The sequence below is a fragment of the Eurypyga helias genome, unplaced genomic scaffold, assembly GCF_000690775.1.
Source record: "Eurypyga helias isolate BGI_N326 unplaced genomic scaffold, ASM69077v1 Scaffold18950, whole genome shotgun sequence".
Taxonomy (NCBI): domain Eukaryota; kingdom Metazoa; phylum Chordata; class Aves; order Eurypygiformes; family Eurypygidae; genus Eurypyga; species Eurypyga helias.
The window spans coordinates 1-21,849 of NW_010223977.1; the positions used below are offsets into that span (position 1 = coordinate 1).

At 38.7% G+C, this 21,849-nt stretch overlaps 1 protein-coding gene across 1 annotated transcript; it reads left to right on the forward strand.

Annotated features, from left to right (window-relative positions):
- Positions 1-7,146: 7,146 nt before the first annotated feature.
- Positions 7,147-17,452, forward strand: LOC104515568 (ER membrane protein complex subunit 2-like; the record flags this gene model as incomplete). Its single annotated transcript, XM_010159629.1, has 4 exons — positions 7,147-7,258; positions 10,170-10,234; positions 14,514-14,599; positions 17,395-17,452. Coding segments are annotated over exons 1-4 (321 nt in total), but the record flags the coding sequence as incomplete, so codon positions are not given.
- Between the last annotated feature and the right edge of the window lie 4,397 nt (positions 17,453-21,849).

A 21,849-nucleotide genomic window follows, 5' to 3' on the forward strand; every position in this document is an offset into this window, starting at 1 on the left:
CTCGGCTGCTGCCTCCGCCTGGTGCGGACGGAGCCCCGTTGCCCCCGAGGATGGCGGGGCGTTCCTCCCAGCCCTGCTCCCCCACCCCCAAGGGAAAACGGCCTCTCGGTTGGGTCAGGTCACCCGCAGTGCCTGAAAATTACCTGATGTTCTCCAAAAGCGTGATGATAGGAGTTTGTGGAGGGACTCCCAGAAGTGACAGGGACGTTTTTGAGTGTCCTGCTTCCCAGATCTTTATACCTTTCATATCTGCTTGAATGTAATCGTTATTTTTTTGTATCAATGCTTTCAGAGGTTTAGCTCCGAGAACCATTCTGAACGGTTCTCTCGTAAGCAGGACACGTTCAAACACAAGTTCACTGGAGTCTTCTATCTCGAATAAATTACAGCTCCTCCGTAATAATTTTCTCCATAAAGGAGAAACCTTTATTAGGTGATCCGAGACATTACAAGCACTATACAGTAGATGATGCACAGACAAGCTGCATGATATTTGATTGTCTATTTATTTGTGCTGATCTCTGAAGAAATAATTGAGCAATTAGGGGGGGATAAAAAGTTAACAGGATAATTTCCTGAGCATAGATTATTGGTTGCTTTCAGTTGGTAATATGGAGGTAAGAGGAGGAACATGGCACAGGATGTGTTTGAGCAGATGTCAGTAACTTGCCTGTCAGAAACATTGCCCATGCTGTCTTTCCTGCACCTTTTTCTAGAGGACTCCAGAGCAAAATGGACTTTGAAATACTCCATTTTCAGCTCAAATTGCATTAATCTCAGAAAGTGTTATAGCTGGTGTTGAAAAAAAGAAGTGCTGTAACTGAATGATTAGGGATGAAGAAGAGGGCGGCCTTGCCCACGTGTCTGGTTGTTGAGTTATAGGTAGTTTTGATCTGATATTTGGTTGTATCACCGTTATGTCATTAGACTAAATTAGCACTTCTCGCAAAGTTGCCTGTTCTTCTGTATCCCTACTGAGAAGGAATAGTGGTTGTGAAGCTCAGCTTGGATAGAGAGCAGGCAGGCCACTGTATGGGAAAGGAAGTTGTATGGAGCATTACGGACGTTACTGTGAGGCTTTCCCAGAAGTTGCTCTAAAACACAGCCTCTGTACAGAACTTTACCAGTTTTTATTTTGCTTGGACAGAAATTGTTACAAAACCCTCCTGAGATTTTTTCTTCCCCTCCTTTTGTTCTCAGTTGTCCGTGATTGGAAAGAGCAATCGGATTTTTCGCAGGGTAGGTAATGTGCTGTTACCTACCTAACTGGAGATAACGTTCTCTCTACGTAGATTGTTTGCCCGTGGTTGTTTTGGCTGGAAGGATTGCAGACAGAGTGGGTGTCTTTTTCCTCTAAGTAAAGGACAGGCATAGGATGCTCAAGCTTACTGCTTTTGGGCTTGGCTAATTCATGAGACCCCACCTGGAGTACTGCAGCCAGCTGTGGAACCCTCGATATCAGAAGGATATTGACCACTTGGAGCGAGTCCAGAGGAGGCCACGAAGATGCTTAGAGGGCTGGAGCACCTCTGCTATGATGAAAAGCTGCAAGAATTGGGCTTGTTCAGCCTGGAGAAGAGAAGGCTCTGAGGAGACCTCATGGCAGCCTTCCAGTACCTGAAGGGGCTACAAGGAAGTTGGGGGGGACTTTTTACAAGGGCCTGTAGTGACAGGACAAGGGGGAATGGGTTTAAATTGAAAGGGGAGGGTTAGATTGGATATCAGGAAGAAGTTCTTCATGGAGAGGGTGGTGAGGCACTGGAACAGGTTGCCCAGAGAAGCTGTGGATGCCCCATCCCTGGAAGTGTTCAAGGCCAGGCTGGATGAGGCTTTGAGCAACCTGGGCTAGTGCAAGGTGTCCCTGCCCATGGCAGGGGGGTTGGAACGAGATGATCTTTAAGGTCCCTTCCAACCCTAACCATTCTATGATTCTATGATTCTGTGCTGAGGTGAGTGTCCTACTCTTGGAAATAACCTCCATATTCTATTTCCAGAAGCTTTGATTGACCTGTGTGGCATTGTGCTAGATGCACGGATTTTGCCCAGCTGGAAATTTTTTGGGTCTAGCTGTAGAGCTTTGTCATATCAACTTCTGTGTTGGTATCTTCCAGTTTACATCCAAATTACAGACATAGAGTGTAGGGGAAAACCTTGAAGAACTGTGTTGTTACAAGCAGCTGTCTGCGCTTCAGAAGCACACATTTGAATTTTTTTTCCCCTCTATTTTAAGAGATGCAAAGTAAAATAAAAATGAATGGATTCCTGCAACGGGCCGTGCAAAGACTTCTCAGAGAAGGCGGCTCTTCTCTACTCAGCCTGTACTTTTACAGGTCCCTAGTGCAACGAGGCTTTTTGTGAGTGGGAAGATCCTAGCAGTGTTAAGGACCTAGTCCCTGAGGAAGAGCTTAAACACAGCTTTAGGAATTGAATGTAGCTCATTCTGAATGTCTAAATCGCTCAAATTCTGTGAAAGGAGGTGTATGGTTGATATTTGTCTGAAAAATGTCTTTTATATGCCAAGTCATTTCTAAACATGATGGTTATTACTTACATTGCGCAAAGATGAAACTGTAATTGGAGTTTGGGGAAGAAGAATAATGTATAGCAATTAAAATACAGCTTATGCCTTGCTTTGTTTTTCACTCATGTCCTTTGTGACAAAAGTGGGAGTTTAACAGTGATTAAATGGTTACTTAGGTAAATACATTGCACAGGGGGTTCGGAAAGATCACTGAAAATAAGTGCGATTTCTACTGTTGGAGCTGTTGTCTTTGTTTTTCTCTCTTTACTTTGCTGCTTTGTTTTGAGCTTTAAAGTGTATTTTGAAATCTGAAGCAGGAAAACCTCATTTAATTTCATGGTCTTGATCAGTGGGCTTAGATGATAGAAACGTGGTTTCACATGCTGTGGTATTGAAAGGCATGTGGGAATGCAACATATATTTTACTGCTTATTCAGACTAAGGTGATAGGTAGCTTTTGGTTTTTTTGGTCATTGTTGCTAATACACCCCTTTCCGTGGGATAATTTCCAGCTTTCTTCATGTTTAGAAGAATTAGAGACTACATGGAGTGACAGGGAACCAAGAGCAGCAGGTCTGGCGACAAAGCATGATGTGGCTTAGCATGCCAGTCATGAGTGGTACATCACATCGCAGCGTCTCATAGGAGCCTCTTAAGACATGTAGAACTTTATGGAGACCAGGCATTAGTATTTAACATGGTTTCAGTGATGCATTAAAGAGGATTTGACCTGTGAGTGGAAATATTAGAACAAACAACACCACTTTTATAATGTCATTTTGGGAGTAGGTTTTGCAGCACACAAGTTAGTGTGTGTGTGCAGGATTAGTGGGATCTGCAAACAAGAAGCAGTCTTGATAGTCAGAAATTAATAAAGTCATGGTTGGCTTGCACAGGAAAGTTGTCATATTGTCAGAATTAGACAAAATAAACCAGGTTTTCTTTTCTTTCTCTTACTTGCAGAGGTATAATTGCGTTAACATCTCAAACCCAGCTAAAATGAAGCAGTTGACTTTAAGCTAGTGATAGATGGGCTTTGTGGAGATCTTTGAATGCTGTCCTGGCATCTCTTGCTCCAGTCAATAATTCTCATTCACTGGATACCAGAACAAGCAAACAATATGGCATATTATCTAAACTAGATTTCTTGTAATGTAAATTGAAAACAAGTGGAAAGAATCTTTAGCAAGATTTTGAATAGCTCATGACAGCTGTTGCTGAAGTTGCTTAGGTTTTCTGGATCATTAAATTAGTATTACTGTGTTAGAAATTACACTGCTTAAGTAGTGACATATTGAGAGTTTTTGTTACGTGTTCATGTGAGGGCTTTTTCAAGTAAGTATTTGTAATTATTTGAAAATATCATAAAAACCATTTATAAGATCAGACTTACATGCGAGGCCATTTTCCTGCAAATGTGTGTATCTGGGAGCATCATACATAACAAAGAAAATCCCAACTGAACTTCACATCTCAAGACTTCTATCTTTAGTGTCCCTAGTTGATAGGGTCCACTTTGGGTAACAGAATTGGTTCCTTCCTATGACTTGAAACTGAATTCACGTTTATTTTGTATGGAGAGACTCTAGGAAATAGAAGACAGTCTAAAATTTAATCTCTGTCATATTCTATGTAGTATTAAGTGTTGATGAGAGGTCTTTGTTGTGTTCTGTACTTCGCTTTCTTTTATGTAGTCCTAATTTTCAGTTGTAATTGAAGCGACAGATTAGTTTACTCTGCATTTTATATATGAACTGATAGGATTACAGCAGGCAAAGGTGAGATACTGAGATTTTAGTTGAGGCCACCATGAAAGCTGCATTGTTATGGTCACGACAGCATCTGCAGTGCCCAGCTGAGCTGCTTCTGCCTGCACCTGCAACGTACTGGTCAGGTGTCCTGGTAAAGCCAGTGGCTGGACACCCGCAGAGAGCAGTCGCCAGGCCATCGCACACCCTGTGTGTTTAGCTGAACTTGTGGAATTATGGGATTTGTGGTTGTTGTGGTTTGATTCATATTTTGAAGAGCAGAGTGGGTGTACCTGGGATGTGGTGGAAGATTTGGTGTCTGCAACAGAAGGACAACATACAGATGAGCTCTCGAGAAGATGTGATTATGAGTCACTGTGTGTGGTAGTTGTTACATGTCATAGAATCACAGAATGGTTTGGGATGAAAGGGACCTTAAAGATCATCTGGTTCCAACCCCCCTGCCATGGGCAGGGACACCCTCCACTAGAGCAGGTTGCTCAAAGCCTCATCCAGCCTGGCCTTGAAGACATCCAGGGATGGGGCATCCACAGCTTCTCTGGGCAACCTGTTCCAGGGCCTCACCACCCTCTCTGTGAAGAAGTCCCCCCCCCAGCTTCCTTGTAGGCCCCTTCAGGTACTGGAAGGTGCTATAAGGTCTCCCCGGAGCCTTGCCTTCTCCGGGCTGAACAAGCCCAACTCTCTCAGCCTTTCAAGTTTACATTTTGGAGCATGCAGTGTATGTCTCTACTAATAGCGGTAACATCAGGGGCTTTAGATAGCGTGGGCTTGAAAACTGTGATCCACCTAACCAGATGAAATGTAAGTGGTTATAGGAGGATTACTTCCTGTCTGGTTGCTTGGGCCAAATTAACTGATACCTTAACAGACATGAAATTAAACAACAGGTTATTTCTTTTGGCTTCCTGTAGACTGCTTGCAGGTTTTTTTAGGGAACTTAGCAAACATTGTGACAGGTGCATCTGCTTCTTTGATATGTGCAAAGCTTTTTAATTTAAGAGACCCTAAGACTAAACCAAATGTATTATTTGCTCGTGGTTAGCCTGTAAACCTGACAGGAGTAATTGTAATTAAACTAGACATTTCTTTGACTTTTTTTTTCTCTAAAATCCCCAACTGCTACTGCCCAACCTTGTATGACATGTTGTATGTAGATTTTCCCCCAAGACACTTATTGGCTGACTCTTTTTCATGGCTTTCTTAGTAGAAAATTCATTACATTTGGCAGCATTGTAAAAAGCCTTGTGTAAGTTTCACTGCAGTTTTTGGTACTTTGTTTCTTATACCTTTTACTTAAAATTCAGTATTTCTAAGTCTAACAAGCCTCTTGAGAGAGTCACATGAATGAGAATATTTACTTTTACTTTGGGTTTGTTTGGTCATCAGCTGATACACTATTCTCTGTCCTGCAGTTTTTTTCCACCACTGTAAATGCTGTACTTGGGTGAGGAATGGTAGATGTGCGTTCTGTTATACATAATTCAGGCACAATTCCATTTGGAATCACACTGGAATGGAGGCATTGATAATTTCCAAGTAAATGAGTAGGTAGAAATCGGACAGCTTATTTATTTTTATGGGTTTAGCTTGTCAGCTTTTGTGAATGTTTGTGTTCTCCCACATTCTTGCTGTCTAACTTTGAATTTCCAGGGACCATCATGTGTCTAGAACCATTTAACTTTACCCATGCCTATGAAATGTAATCCTCTGGTGGTTTTGGTTGAATTTCAAAATAGAGAATGTAGCACAATAACAGTCTTATAAGCGATCCGAGATCACTTCAGGTAGATGGAAAAAGTTTAGTGCTTAATTTTGACTGTCAGTTACGTTAACTGTGCCCTTTGAAGTGCGAGAAAAACTGACAGTGTTTAGATCTATCCTTGTGTTTGTTTTTCCAGCTGTTGTAGAGTTTAAAAAAAAATACTGGCAACAGTTGTGGTACCTTCACGTTAGTAAAGTCACCCTCTGGTAATGAAAATGGTCTTCCTTAAGTTTCTTCAAAATTTGTTCTTTTATTTGGAGCTTCTAGATGTATATAAATGTAGATATAGATATATATAATCACATTCTTAGGAATTTCCTGATCCAGATGATAAATAAAACTTAGGTTAGGTGGTGTTCTCTAGCTGACTTCCTGAGTATGCCTGCTCTCTCGGGGATCTGATCCATAGTAAATATACTCTTGAAACAAAACTCCTAATGCCGAAATAAACCATCTTTTCTATCTTACCCAGATAGTGATAGTTTTTATACCTTTGGGCACTTCTGAGGTGTAGAAAGCCTTCGCTTCCATGTCTGCCTTTCTTGTGGCTCCTTTCTGTAGGAGTGTCTGGATTCTTTTTAGAGTGGAAATTCACGGCATTTTGCTAACAATGATAAATGTGAGTAGTGCTTGGGTTCTTGTAATTTTTCTAATACTTCAAGTGAATATTTATTTACTTTGATCAGAAATGGTAGTGTTTTTTGTGAATATAAGTGTGAAAATACTTGCTAGAAATCTCTCGCAGCCTATTTTCCCTAACCATGGGTAACGTCCATTAGATTTTATTATTTATTGGATAACTAGGTATAAGTTCTTTTTTTTTTCACTGCCTATGTTACTAACCTGAGCGAGTGCAAACTTGGCAGTTGAATGACTTATGTTAAGAGCGTGAGCACGGTTTGTGTGGTACAGTTTCAGTGGTCTGGTACACCTATCTGTTGTCTAGTAGTTTTCTAATATAAGTAGAAGGCACTATTTTAGATCTATTGCTCTCTAAACCCATTCTTCATATGCATGTTTTCCATAAATAAAATTTAAATTCGATTACTATCTGGAAATCTCAGTATTTTTTATTCTCTCCTTTGCCCCCAGATATGCGTGATAAAATGAGGAAATGGAGAGAAGAAAACTACCGAAATAGTGAACAGATAGTGGATGTTGGAGAAGAATTAATTAATGAATATGCATCTAAACTTGGAGATGACAGTAAGTAAGCAATCATTATTTTTAAAACTTCCATTGTCTGATTTTGCTTTTTCTTTTCAGACTCTATTTTGTGCATCTGTGTTGCCTTTCTGTATTTGCTGATGTTGATGATATATATATTGCTTTCTTAGTCTACGAGGCTACCAGAATTGCTAGATTTTCTTTCTTTCCCAAATATGGGCTCCAGTGAAAACAGATGAAAAAATTACCTACTAGAACTGCTGGTTTACTATGTTAGTAGTTAGACCATGGAATGAAACCTTAGTGTGAAACTGTTATCTAGCTGTCATTTGACAGATTTGCTTTTCTTCAACACTGCAGCAAAAATTGAAAAGTATTTTTTTATAGCAGAGAAAGCTATTCCTTAATACATACAAGCCATACATACTGCAGGAATTAATGTTAGTGCTGTTTTTATTATAACATTACATTTGTGATATTGTTGTTTAAGGTAAGTCTAAGTTTCCAGTATTCATGAAATCATTTTCAGGGGATTTTAACTTCTTTGCACTCATTTTGGTAGACAGAAGCTTGGATATAACGTTTCTTACTGAAAGAGAATTGTTGAGAAGCACAATACAATAGCATTCTGTACTATAAGCATAAAATAAAATGAGGTGTAACAAAGTGCTGTCAAGATTATATAGGTTTGCATATTAATCTTACAGTTTTTCATTTTAATGTTCTTCAAAAGCTCTGGAGTATCAAAAAATGCTTTTTTTTCTTCTTGCAGTTGGTGTTTTGTTTGGGTTGTTTTTTTTTTTTTAATTCAGATAATTTAATATAGACATTGTTTAATACATTTCTCTGGTAGTTCTTTCATTTTATTAACTGCTGTTGTATAGTCCCAAGTGGATTGTAGCACCCACAGTAGTGCGTTGCATTTACTGATAAAAGTTAAAATATTCCATATGATTAACTTTGTTCAGCTTTAGTAAGTTAACCTTAATTTCAAATGTCTAACTTCATACAGTGTTCCAGGAATTAAAATCCACATAGTCATTTCAGAAAGGCACTTTGCCTCCCTTTCTTGTCGGGTGAGGAATCTCAGGATTGGGTTTGAGGTGCTGCAGATGGGATTTGATTCTATCGACGCGTTGCTCTGCAGAGAGAGTTGTGGTAGGTTCCCTCTGCTTTAGAAGAACTTTGAGAACTAACTTTGATTTGACTTTCTTCTTACCATGTTGCAAGTAATTTATGAGAATTGTCTTTTAGTAAGAAATTGTGGAGGAGCTTGATTTTCTGCTCAGATCCATTCTGAAACTCCATTCTCAGTAATACGAGCTGAGACATTCCTTTCTTGTCAGTGCTGAGTTGGTCCTTCTTTTCAAGGTATAGGCATTTTATTCTTTCATCAAACTGACATTCAGGATTCATTAGATAAATTAGCTGTAGTGTTTCTGAGGTTCTCAGCCAATGCATAAAAGTATCCGAAATTTATTTACACGCTTGCAATCTCTTTTTTTTTTTTTTAAGTAGTATCAGGATGGCAACTGTATACAGTTTTAAAACCAACAAAAATCCCTGAACACCTATAGTGGTCCTCTAATTCTTTCTTGGGTAGCAGAGAAGGTGAATGAGTTGTATATGTTGGATGTTAGTCTTCTTGCTTCATGTGTTTTCAGAAAATCTCTGGCTATTACAGGGGCTAATTTCAGAATGCATATAGAAGGGGAAATAAAGAATGCAGTGGGGTAGATTATGTGGGTGTCTCTGTAACTTGCCTCCTCAGGCAGAAGACGTCCATTGTAACTGAGGGAAACCTAAATCATTACTAGAGTTTTTAAAATAAAAATAATTTACTGAATATTTAGTCAAGGGGTAGGGATAGTATTATCACATCATAATTTTAATGAAAAGTTGGGATTTTCTTATGGGCAATCAGTAGTCTGACTATAGACAGACTTCAAAGTAGAGGGATAAGACCTTTGACTTTTTTTGTTGTTGGTTTGTTTGTTGTTTGGTTTTGGTTTGTTGGGGTTTTTTTTGGCTTGAAAAAGAAAGCCCTAGTACACATTAGAAAAACATATCCCTCTGGACTGGTTACTTGATTCTCTTACAACTCTTCTTTTGCCTAATATCTGACTAGGGTTAGAGTATCAAAGTAGCAAAGTTTGGTTGAATGGGGAGAGCCACGTCATAAACTATAGAATTATCTTTACTCTTTTTGTTTAGAATTCTTTTTTAATATATAATTTATATCATGGACATATGTTATCTGTGTTTTGTCTGTATCTGTGTATGTATTTTTATATTCTTGGGCAAAAATGTATACATTATATAATAAAAATGGAACGTACGTTTTTCATATTACATGTATTTTACATATACTATATATACTATTGCTTATATTATATTACTTACATATATTTTAGAGCTTCCCTCTAACATAACCTCTCTTTTCTGCAGCTTGTGTAGCTACACTGTTAAATTCTTTATGTTCAAGAACTCGGTAGCCTGGAACAGAAATAATGCAGCCTGTCATCGATTTAGAAAAATGTTAACTGTAGGAAGAAGAAAACATTTCAGACTTTAGCAGTGAAACAGTTAAGGCAAATTTGTTTTCTTTCTAGCCGAAGTGTCTGTTCTCCAGGTCTAATCAGAGAGCAAGTCGTAATGGGGATCTACTTAGAAGACTGCAGCTATAATGTTAGCAAAAGCGGAGAATTAGAGCTTTTTTGTCTTTTGAGATGTCAAAAGGCACTTTGTTGCTAAAAGCAATAAAATTGCTTAAATGCTTTTTTAATTAACTCCAGCAGTTTGTTAAAATGTCCCTCTTTCAGTAGTGATCCATGGGAATAGAGGTAAAAAATATACAGACAGAATTCATTAACCTTTATTTCCATTGTAGGTGTTTCCCATTATCTTAAAAAATCAGTTATCTGCATTTAATGTCTCTTTTTGTGTCCAGTTTGGATAATATATGAACAGGTGATGATTGCTGCCCTGGACTGCAGTCGAGATGATTTGGCATTGGTAAGTTTTCAAGTTAACTTTTCCCTAAAACCTGAAGTTTTCTTCCTGGGTATGTCTTCCAGATAGATCTTTGGACAGTTATAGGCCATTCTGAACTCCAGAGCTCGGACTTGTAGGATATCTATGGAGAAATACACTGCTGGGAAGAAACCGCCTCCACCCACCTTCTCTAATGTGTAACTTTTGTTTAGACAGATCATGTCTCTTCCAATAACCATGAAAATATTTACAGCTACTCTGGTGTGGGCTAAATGTCAAGAATAATATTGAAGTTGCCATATTTTACAGAGGGTGTTTGTTTATTGAAAACCTCTCAAATGATACTGGTTTTTTGACTGTTTTGAGGTGAAATGTCCAGTCATGCGTACCATATTATATGTCATGCTGACTGTCATCAGAGAAAGTCATTGACATACTGGAGCAAGACTTCAGGATGAATAAGGAGCCGAGCTGATTAATGTGTAAGGAAGGGCTGAGAGATCTGGATTTGTTAAGCCTTGAGAAAGCTGAGAAGGGATTTTCTTACTGTCTTTGAATATCTACTTATGTGAAGGTATAAAGAAGGTGGGGACATGTAGGTGTGCAGCAAAAGCCTAGTGCGAGAGACGTAAGCTGCGGCAAAGGAAATTCCAGTTAGATATGAAAAAGAAGTTTTTAACAATGGGGTTAGTGAACACTGAGGGACAGGTGGCACAGAGAAGCTGTGGAATCTCCTCTGGGGATACTCAGAAATGGATTGGGATAAGGCCCTCATTTGGCAGCTGACTGTTTTGAGTGGCGATTTGGAGCAAGTGACCTCCGAAGGCCTCTTTGCAATCCAAATTGCTCAGTGATTCTTGATAAAAATAACATTAATGGATTTCTGGCTTTAGTCAATTTGAATGCAAATTTATTTGGACTATACAAATAACAATTTAGATAAAATTAGTTTATTTAGAATACCTGTTCCCTAGATGAAAAAGGAAAAAATACTGAAACAAACAAAAACCCCAACCAAGCTTAGCTAGTCCTTTAAAGCCAGTAACTGAAAAAGACAAAAGTGTGTTTTGAAGGCAAATTTTAATAATATTTTAATCCCTCCTTCAAAAAACACTGGAAAAAAACCCTATGACTCTGTCTTGTGCCCTGAAAGCCAGCAAGCTTGAGCTTATTCTAAGTAAAATAAAGAAATTTTGATGAGTCCGGGTCTTTCATGGGGATTACTCTTCCAGTGCCATGTTCTCTGTCAGATGGCAAAATACCCCATAAAGTCTTTGAGTTGCATGTGATGTCATTTGGGTGAAACTTAACGGCCTGTGATATACAAGGGGTCAGACTAGAGGATGTAGTTGGGAACGGGTCAGTTTGAAAATAGGCAGAACTAGACAAGTTTATCTCACATCCCATATGTATATGGTAGAACGGAGCACACTGGAAAATACAGGACAACGCGGTGAACTTGCCATGAACCCACCCAACTTCCCTTTCTTTTGTTCCTCAAACAGAAAATACTGTTGTGGTATAGCTGTCTGTTTAAACCAAAACAAATAGACTTACTGTTTAAATAAATATAGTTCTGTGTTCCGAAATACATCTAAAACAGTTTGGGTCTTTATTTTCAGGGTCTTTTTAGGAGGACTTTCACAAAATTGTCCCAGTGTTGAAAGATCAGTTGTGAAACACTATTTATTTTTACTGACCCTGGCAGGGATTTAAATTTCAGTTTCTGGGCCCTATAAGGAATATTGCTTGAGATGAGGAAGCGCAGCATTTTATATGCAGCTCAGAAAGGATATGCTAAATGGAAACTTAGTTGTGTTTTGGTTTTGTTTTTTTAATTTGATTGATTTATAATAAAGAAGTAGTTAATTCAAACAAGTCAACAACATATGTGGCTTTTTGCTACAGCTGTAGCCCAGAGTAGACAAACAGCTTTGGAACTTCTGGATTTGAGCAGTGAGCTTTTGATGGCTGTGATGCATTTTGCTTAGAGCGATAGGTCTCATCTGCTCCAAATGAGGAGGCTGAGTTGGCTTTCAGTCATTTATCTGACATTTGTTTTTATTTATTTTTCCTCTTTTTATAACTGTTGCCCTCTCTGTCCTGCATAAGATGACTGTGTGTAGTTCATGCCCCTACTGCAGTCAGCTAGTTCTTTCACGTGCATGTTTTAGTGCAATCACCTACTGTTGCCAGGCACTTGCACTACCAGTGTTTTACATGCTGAAATCCAGGTTTGTATTTCTTTGCCTTTGTCAGACCTTTAAAATTAGAACCTGATGTGATTAAAAAAATCCCAAAGTAAATTAACTGCAAATTAAAGTTTCACGTACAATGAGATTTGCCATCTACCTGCTGAGTTTCTGAGAGAATCTTGAAAGTAGATTACTGACACTGTGCAGAACCAGTTCTCAGTAACATAAATGATTCTGGGAATTACAGGTTAAATTTAAAAAGAGGACATTCAGTGCTGCTGAGCCCAGAGCTAGTGGTGCCTATTCATGCACTTTTGGTATTCAGAGTTCTGCAGTAAGTTGTTTGTAACTGTCTCAGAACTTTTCACGTCACTTTGTGTCTGCTGTCTTCATCTACAGGAGGTTATTTTGGCCCTGTGGCTGCAGTATTCCATTGAAATAATGATCATGTAGTCAGATCTAATGTGAACAGTTCTGGTCTTGTAGTATTCCTGCACTTGAGTGCTACTTCGGCTTCTTTTATATTGTCACTGGAGTTTTTCTAGATGTAGAAGTCCATCTGCAGGTTGTGGAGTTCAGTATTACTGCAAATGTTACAATTTTTGCCATTTAAAAATGTTATTGGAGAAAAGCAGTGCATATTTTTATACTGAAAATTGCTGTCCTTTGGGATTCTCAGATCACTGGGTCACAGGTTGATTTATTGTCTGTAAAAGTTCTTTTTAAAATTTAGAAGGTTGTTTTATGTGGGTTATCATGTCTCTTAAGAACACTCAGGGATTAGTTCAGATGCCATGTAACGTGCTGCTAAGTACATTTAGTTATTTATAACAGTTTGTTGTCCAGTGTAGCAGCAGTTCACCTAGACATCACCCACAGTGCCAGTAAACTGTTGCTGTACTAAACCTGAGTGTTGCTGTGCGAAGTGGCATTGTTGAGATCTTGGTTCGTGGTAACCTAAGAAGATCGTGATGAAAATATTCTGTGCTTACTTGGGGCTAAGCATTACTTCTTTGATTACTTTGTCCTTTCTCTATCCCTTCTCTATATTTTTTAATATGGAGAGTGTGAATATTTCTCTTTGCTGTGCTGTAGCAGCCTGCTCATCTACAGAAACGGGGAGGGAACCTACTCATTTTTACTGATTTGCTTCTGTATTTTTCCTTTGACCAGTGGATGTGGTGAGATGGAACAGATTATGTAGATAGGCCTCTGCTAGAACCTTAGATCTGCAGAACAAGTTTATAAGATGAGTTGTATAAATAAATGCCTGGAGAAGGAAGGTTCTGTGTGAAGCTTTTAATGTGATTCAAACCACTGGTCTTTTTGAGAGCCTGGGGCCTGTCCTGCCTCCCACCAGATTGAATGAGCTACAAGCTTTGCAATGCCATCTAGCCACATTCATGACTTGGTTAGTTTGCTCTGGGGAAGTTGTGACTCAGTCCCTTACCAAACATGCTTTTTTGCTAATCCAGAGAAACCTGCCTGGGATGAATTTCATTTATCCAGCCCAGGTGTCTCATTGATTTCAGGAATTAGAAGCTATGCCTCTTTTGCCAGCAGGCTCAACCCAAGCCAGTGACAAACATTTTCTTTGGATTTCAATTTTTATTTTAAAAATAAACACAGAGCACAGTATTAGCATAGCTTGTTCCATTGTAAGATATCCATTTATTAAAGAACCATCACATAAGCTCTTACCGTCTTTATTTTGGTTTTTTACTGTCTTGTGTTATTACAAGGCAACTAAGCAGACTACAAGTTTTAATAGTATCAGAATTGTTTTAGTAAGTGAGTTTAATTTTCTAGACAAATAATTATTTCCAAGAAGGCCTGATGATCTAATGACCTGTATGGAAGGTATTTTTTAGAATTAGTCTTCTAACAAAGTTTCAGTTTCTGAGGTATCAATACATCTTATTGCTTATTTCAAAAATTGGTAAAAGCAAATACTTAGAAACGCAGCTTCAGATTGTTGAATTCATCAGCCAAAGACTTGTTTGGTTGTTTTGTGGGTGGTTTTGTTTGTTTTGTTTTGTTTTTTCCTCTACCCAGCTTCCATGTAGATAATTATAGTCACAATATTTTTGGGTTTATTTGTACAGTTTTGTCTTCAGGAACTAAGGCGGCAGTTTCCTGGGAGCCACAGAGTTAAGCGATTAACTGGAATGAGATTTGAAGCCATGGAAAGGTAAAAGCTGAACTTAAAAAGTACTTTCTGCCTGGAAAGGTTCTTGCTCTTTCTTAGAAAAGGAATTCAGGGTCTATAAAAACACAGCAAAGCAATGTTGGGCAGTTTCCTTATGGAAATTAAAGATTTGCATGATCATATGATAACATTTAGACATTTTTATTGCATTTTTGCATGTACTGTGTTGTTTCATTTCTGCAATCTTCCCATCAGCTTTCATAGATTAAAAAGATCTCTTACTCGACAACAGAATTGATTATACAGTTAAACAGTAGGCGCCTTTGTAACGAAGTCTGAGAAGTATACATTTAATCTCACAGAGCTAGAGTGGCATATGAAGATCAGTGCCAGCATTTTTTCGCCTTCATTGTTCTCCTATACTCCTAATCACTGCAGATGTAGCTCTTTTCTTTGTTTTCTGAGTGTGGATAAATCAAGTAGAACTTAAAATGGATTAAATCTGTAGAGTTAGATACAGAAACAACTGAAAGAAACACGTGGAATAGAATGGCAGAACCCCGAAGCCAGACTGACCTTTTTGAAATGCCCTGTGGAAGGATTGTAACATAATAAGTTTAACAGGATTTATTCAAATAATGAACAGCTTAAAACTTGAATTTTCCAAGAGGAATGACCTCAGGGCTTGAAGTTGACCTTTATTGTTCACCTGTGAACACAGTGCCTGTGAATGCTAGCAAACCCATTCCATGCCACATTTTGCATAGGGAATTGGCGAGATTTGGAGTTTTTTGGGCCATCTTGATATAAAGGAGTTGGAACTTAGAAGTAAACCCCTAAATGCTTTTTTAAAAAAAATTATTTGTTTAGCAGATGTTCTTTGCCTATTGCATCCTTGCAAAATTAACTTTAAAAATGTTATTTGATATAAGCCATCAACAAATGTCCATTGTGTGGGTCGAAAAGAGTGGATAACTGGACTCCAGAACCACAGGAGCAGTCTCATGGCAGCTAGGTGTTTCACATTTCACACTTGCTTTCTATCAAATACACAAATTTATGAAGAATTTCCATTAAACCTAGCTCTCTTTCTGGCTTCATTTGGTATATTGTAGGAAGACAGTGAGAGAATGTCAGTAAATTTTACCTCCTTCACGAAATCTGTTCAGAAGTGCGGAAGATCATAATTCTGTATGGCCTTATGTGAACATCTGCAGTGAAGATGTTACTGCATGGGAACTGATCTTTGTGGGGGATGACTGCTGCGCAAACATTATGTGTTGTTTCAGCAATGAACTGAGGTTGAGCCACAGCTTTCCAAAAGTGCTCTTGACAAATATCTCTGTCAGGTTAGATCCTTGAGATTGGAATATCAGGGAAGCAGAGGCATTAACAAAAGCTGAAGTTTTGTCTGCATAGATTTTTCTCCAGAAGTGGGAGAAGAAAGAGGCTTCAGCTTTGGGTTGTCTTGAACGGGAACTCATTGCGGGTGCTTTAGGCCATGTCCTGGAGAAATCTGTCTGTCTCCACTTAGTATAAATGAAGCCTATGGAGACTTAGGCTGGAGGGATCACATTTTCAGTTGAAGAATCAAGCTTCTTGTTAAATTTGAAGTGACTTCTGGGAGTTCATAAGATCCTGCCTTCCCCAGCATGAAGAGGAAACAGCAAAGAACATCCCTGTAGACTGAGACATCCCTGTAGAGACTTGCTGATCAAAAGACCAGTGTTCTGGAACTTCACCCTGTAAAGCTGGGATTATGGCCATCATGTTCAGTCTTATGAAACACATTGGATGATGTAGCAACTAACAGGGAGTGTGCATACAACATTTTACTGCACGTCTGCTCTAGTCTGTAGCAGTCATCTACTTGCTTCTGCTTTTTTGCTTCCTTCCACATTTGTTCTCATACCTTTTGGTACTGGACTGGACAGCTGAGCTGTGCTAACGCCAGCAGTTCTTAGGGAGTGAGAGTATGTACCGAGTGTACAAGGGGAGAAGGGGATGTGTAACATCCAAATCAATCAGCAGTACCTCTGAAAAAATATTTGTCAAACTATACATGAAGACATGAAGTATACCTTAGGTATGTGGTGATGGCATAACACCTCTGTAGTCAAATGTGTTTTCAGTTGTTTCATTTGTCCAGTTTGGGTTATGTGCACAGCTGGCAGGACACACAGATCTGTTTCCCAGAAGGTTGAAAGCATTTATAGCAGCTGGAGTAACCTGTTTCAAGCATATTTCAAATAACAGAATTAATTAGTAAAACCTACGTGGTGATGGCGGAAAACATTTTCCTTCAAGATTTATGGTATAGTCTTTTCTTCCAAGATGTATGGTATAGTCAAGGGTGGACTGTTGTGTGAATCCCCCAGTTTGCTGTATGCAGCTGCTTATCCTTCATAAAATCATAATAAGAAACTTACATTAAATTTTAAATTACAGTAATGAAGTGAAAAGGCATTATTTTGGATGGCCTTTCAAATTTTGGGGTTTCTCTTTCTTGGGAGAGGTGAAAGGGAGTTGGGATGTGATTATTGCACCTATTGTGTACAGAGAAAGAAAGAACAGATAGAGTAAGAAATTGGGTATAAAATACATACATTGCTGCCGAAACAGTATTCCATGAAGCAATTACCATGTATTTTTTTAACTTGGTGACATAAAATACTGCTGTTCATATTTAGCACTCATTCAAGAGAATTTTGTATGAAGGTAGTTTGCTTAAATATATGCAGTATAAAAAGTGCAGGAGGGTTAACTATTGCAAGGACAGTCAGTAGGTCAGGAGTTCTGTCTTACCAGAAATAAATACGAATGATTTCTTTGAACAGGTATGATGATGCTATCCAGTTATATGATAGAATTTTACAAGAAGATTCAACTAACACAGTAAGTTTAAAAGATTTTTCTGAACTGCAGTGGTTTGTTGTTTGAAATTGTGATAAAGTTTTGTGGGTTTAACTGTGGAAAAACTGCGTCTGTATTACTGTATGTATTTCCTTTCATTTCCTATGATAATAACCTATGTTACCCTCATTAGAACAAATGCGATTTGTTTCATGATGAGAAGGCACGATATAACACCTGCTTGAACACTGAATGTAGAAGACAGGAGTAGAACTAGCAACCTTTCCAGCAGTCTTAGTAGGGTTTAGATTGGGCCTTTCAGCTTTTCCATTTGCCCTGAATATTCAGTATTTAAAAGACCAATATAGTCTGCCATGTGTTTTCTGTCTTCCTAACGCTTAATCGTACTTAAAGATTAAGTAGAACACATTCAGGTAGTGCTTGAACAGCAGTGATTTTGATTTATTGTCTGGGACATTTTACTAGCTTTTGAATCAAAATATGATGAAGCTTGCCAATTGTATAAAACAAAATATGAGACAGACTGTACTTTTCTTTCAAGCATTTTTTGAATGCTTGTTGTGTAAGCCACCTTGAGCTATTAGATGCCAAAATGAAAGTCAAGGGAAACTTGTAGCAGTATATTTTCATGCTTTTTTTCCACAAGGATAAAACTAGAAACATGAAGAAACTATGGCATTCCAAAATTTTTATATCACATGTTGCAAAGTCAGTTAATTATTATTAATCATTGTCTGTTTGAAAGTGTATGTTTGTCTGTGTTACTTGGTTTCAAGGAACTGGTTCTCTTTGTTGGGTAAGCTTCTATGTAAATGTAATACTTAGGCTCTTGCAGATGCGTTGGCAGTCTCATGTAAACGTTCTTTGGTGTGTTTTGAACCTCTGCCTTTATCCAGTCAGCTTATTTGATGTGATCTGCTGTGCAGGAGGGGAAAACCCATAGAAACACAGAAAACTGGGAGTAACTAGGATCTGCCAGAGCTGGAGGTAGATGAAGTGCTATCACGTAAACTAAGTAAACCATTTTTAAAAAGCCACATAACAAATTGAAAAGACCCAACAACCAAAAGCCACCTAAAACCACCAAACCAGAAAATTATTTTAAGGCAGCACATCTGAAAACATTGATACCAACTTAATTACTTGGACCACAGTGGTAGGTTAAAGTCTGTGTCTTTTAGCAGTGATGGAACTTATATTTTTTGTGCAAGGGTAAAAAGAACTGTTTAGATTCTTCACTCTTATTTTTCGCTCTCCCTAGAGCAGTACAACGTGAACTGTGTTCTGTGAGCCAAATGTGGGTGATCTGCAGTTGTCCTTTCAAAGTCTAGAGTGGTTTTGAGTAGGAGTTGGAGCGCAAGGTACACAGCTGTCAGTAGTAAATGTGGATGGATTTTATCAGTGATACAGTGAGCCAAAGTCACGGAGTCTTCAGTCATGTTAAAACAAGATCGAACCCACCTACAGCGACGCCACTAGAATAGGTCACCTAGCTGCACATTTTATGACTTTCTGCTGAAGCCAGTGGAAGGTGGAGCGCCGTATTACAGTGGCTTCTCTGGACCACAGAGCTTTGAAGTGTGCATTTTTGGCAGTTTTCAGCTGTCTCAGAATGGGTAGCGTCATATTAGTGGTTGTCGTGATTTAACCCCGGTCGGCAACCAAGCACCACACAGCCCCTTGCCCTCCGCACCCTCCTCCCCAGCCGGTTCCCCCTAGTTTGTATACTGAGCATGATGCCACGTGGTATGGAATGTCCCTTTGGCCAGGTTGGTCAGCTGTCTCAGCTGCGCTTCCTCCCAGCTTCTTATGCACCTCCTCGCTGGCAGAGCACGGGAAGCTGAAAGGACCTTGTCTTAGTGTGAGCTCCGCCTAGCAACAACCAGAAGTTCAGTGTGTGATCACATTATTCTCACGCTGAATCCAAAACACAGCGCTATACCAGCTACTAGGAGGAAAACTAACCCTATCCCAGCCAAAACCAGGACAGTGGTTTGCTGGATAGTTTTATAGACAAAATGATATATTTAAGTAATATGTATGACTATTACCTAATTTGGATTTCCTCCTTAATAAAATCATGAAGATCCATAAGATGGTAATATTTAGCAGCGTAAGATATAAATATTAGAACAGCTGCATGATCTACTGGATTTCTTTAGGTCTGAGAACAGAAGTGGAGTGTTAGATGCAAAGCCCAGGTTCCCTGCTGTATGACTGTAGAAGAGGCTGGCTAAGCCTTACGTGTGAAGAGTGAAAGTGGAATAGAAGGTTTTGATAAATTGTCACCTGCAGATTTCTTTGTGTTTTTTACCTGTTAATTATTTCCATGCAGACACGTGGCTGCTGTAGGAAAATAAGTATTTTGAGATTTTAAAAAAGGAACTGTTGCGGAGTTTGTCTTGGCACTTACTTGAGCGCAGTTTCTTCTGGTTTGCTGACACATGGAGTTACTTATATACATTAAACATTATGGCAAGTGCTTTAAAGGAAACAGACATTTGTTCACACAAAACATGCAAAAATCGTACTTTGCATCTACTGACAGTTTCAAATAGAAGCGTGGAAATAGGTTTTTCAAAAAATTACTTTAGACACGTAGCAGAGTTTTCCATTATGGAGAGTGAACTTTGAACTCAAATTATGTAATGGACATTTACCCTTTTGAATGATGTTTTGTTGCATGCAAAACTCTGAAATCGAGATAGCTGATTATTGTACTTCTTAGGGTAGTATTCAAAGTACTCTGCTTTTAAAAGGTGATCATCTCTGAATGTTTTATCTCGTGATGAGCTTACTTCCTGGAAAAGATGACTCATTTGACAGTGGAGCAGCGTTAATGTTGTCACTTCAGAGGTCATGTTTCATTTTTCCAAGGATGCAGACATTGAGTAAGAGTCTGTCTCTTCTCTGAAGAGTTTAATGAATGATGTGTGACTCCTGTGAAAAGCGAAACTTGTGTGCATTTTAATAGGATAAGAATGGGAAACTTTTCTATTCTCCTTCATTTTGGTTGAAATGAAAGCTTTTATAGCTGTAGCTGGCAGATTACTCTGTTATTAAGGCTGCATAACATTTTCCATTGTACGGACATTTTTATTAATTAAAATTTAATGCAGTATCCAGTTGAAAATCTTCATGAGGGTGCTGAAGAGTGGCTGAGTTGTTTGTAGATCTTCAGATAAAATGCTTACCCTGTTTCTCAGGACAAAATAGGGGGATATTTTTTTTTTTTAGCAAGGCTGGTAGAAAGGACTTTTTTGTTTGTTTTTGCTGTTAATGAATTTCATTGAGAAATCCTCATCCTGTTCTGCTTTGGAGGGAAGCCTTGGATACCAACAGGAAAACAGCTCTTGGTAGAATGCAGCTTTTATTACACTCTGAGAAAAACACCCAAACTCTGGCTAAGTTACAGCCACTTGAAAATCTTTGCTTCATGTTCTCAGTAGAGACTGCTGGAGCTTTTATTAAATGCATCTTCTTAAAATCCCATTTGTATTGAGTGTGATCTGTCCCAGGCTACAGATACTAAGCAGGACTTCCTTGCAGTTGCTCCTCATGGCTGCAGGGCTTTGGGAAAGGAGCAGAAAGTAGGGAGACTCCTTTCTTTTCTGAGTTGCACCCAAGCAATGAGCAGCAGAAGGAATAAAACTATCAAGAAGGAACTGAGTAAAAAGAATAAAGCAGAACTGCGAGGACCAAAAGAGAGGGACAGGTAATAGAAGTTAGGTGGTAAGTTAACAGCAGAGGTCAGGTCAGATGTAGGGGAGCAGATGGCTTGAAGGGTGAGTAGGAGATCAGAACAGAGGGGTTTGTCTTGGGTGCAGACAAATCTTTTTTTTCTACCCTTAAAAAAAAAAAATCACATTTTGCCTTGAGGCAATGTCTTTTCTGCTGTCAGCGAATAGCTCTGAAACCTACTGGTGAAGTGGCTCTTATTCCCTGTAGTACCAGGCGTGTAGCTGTTCTGGCTTTAACAGTGAAGTTATATACCATTAGAATACTGCAAGTAACCAGAATAGGGGTTCTTCAAGACGGAATTTCTGTTCTTTCACTAAAAAAAAAGGTACACTTCATACCTTATGCAGATAAGGCTAAATGGTCAAGCATGCTACTTAAAACATGCCAGAATCTGCCTGCCCTTAAAATGACTGGTAGTCTTTTACAGTAACTAGTTATTGTTTAGCTGTATCCTTTGTAAATTCAGATGAAACAATGGGTAAACTTTGGTGTAATATTGCATTATGAAATGTAATGCCACATTCAAACTCCAGGCATGTTTAAATTGCTTTTGATCTTTACAGCGTTCCTAGTATCTTTATTAGTGGTCGTTACTGCATTAAAGCTTATGGTGTAGATGGATTGCTCATGTAAAATTCAGTAGGAAATTTACATAGAGTTTTCTAGTTGTGTGCTGG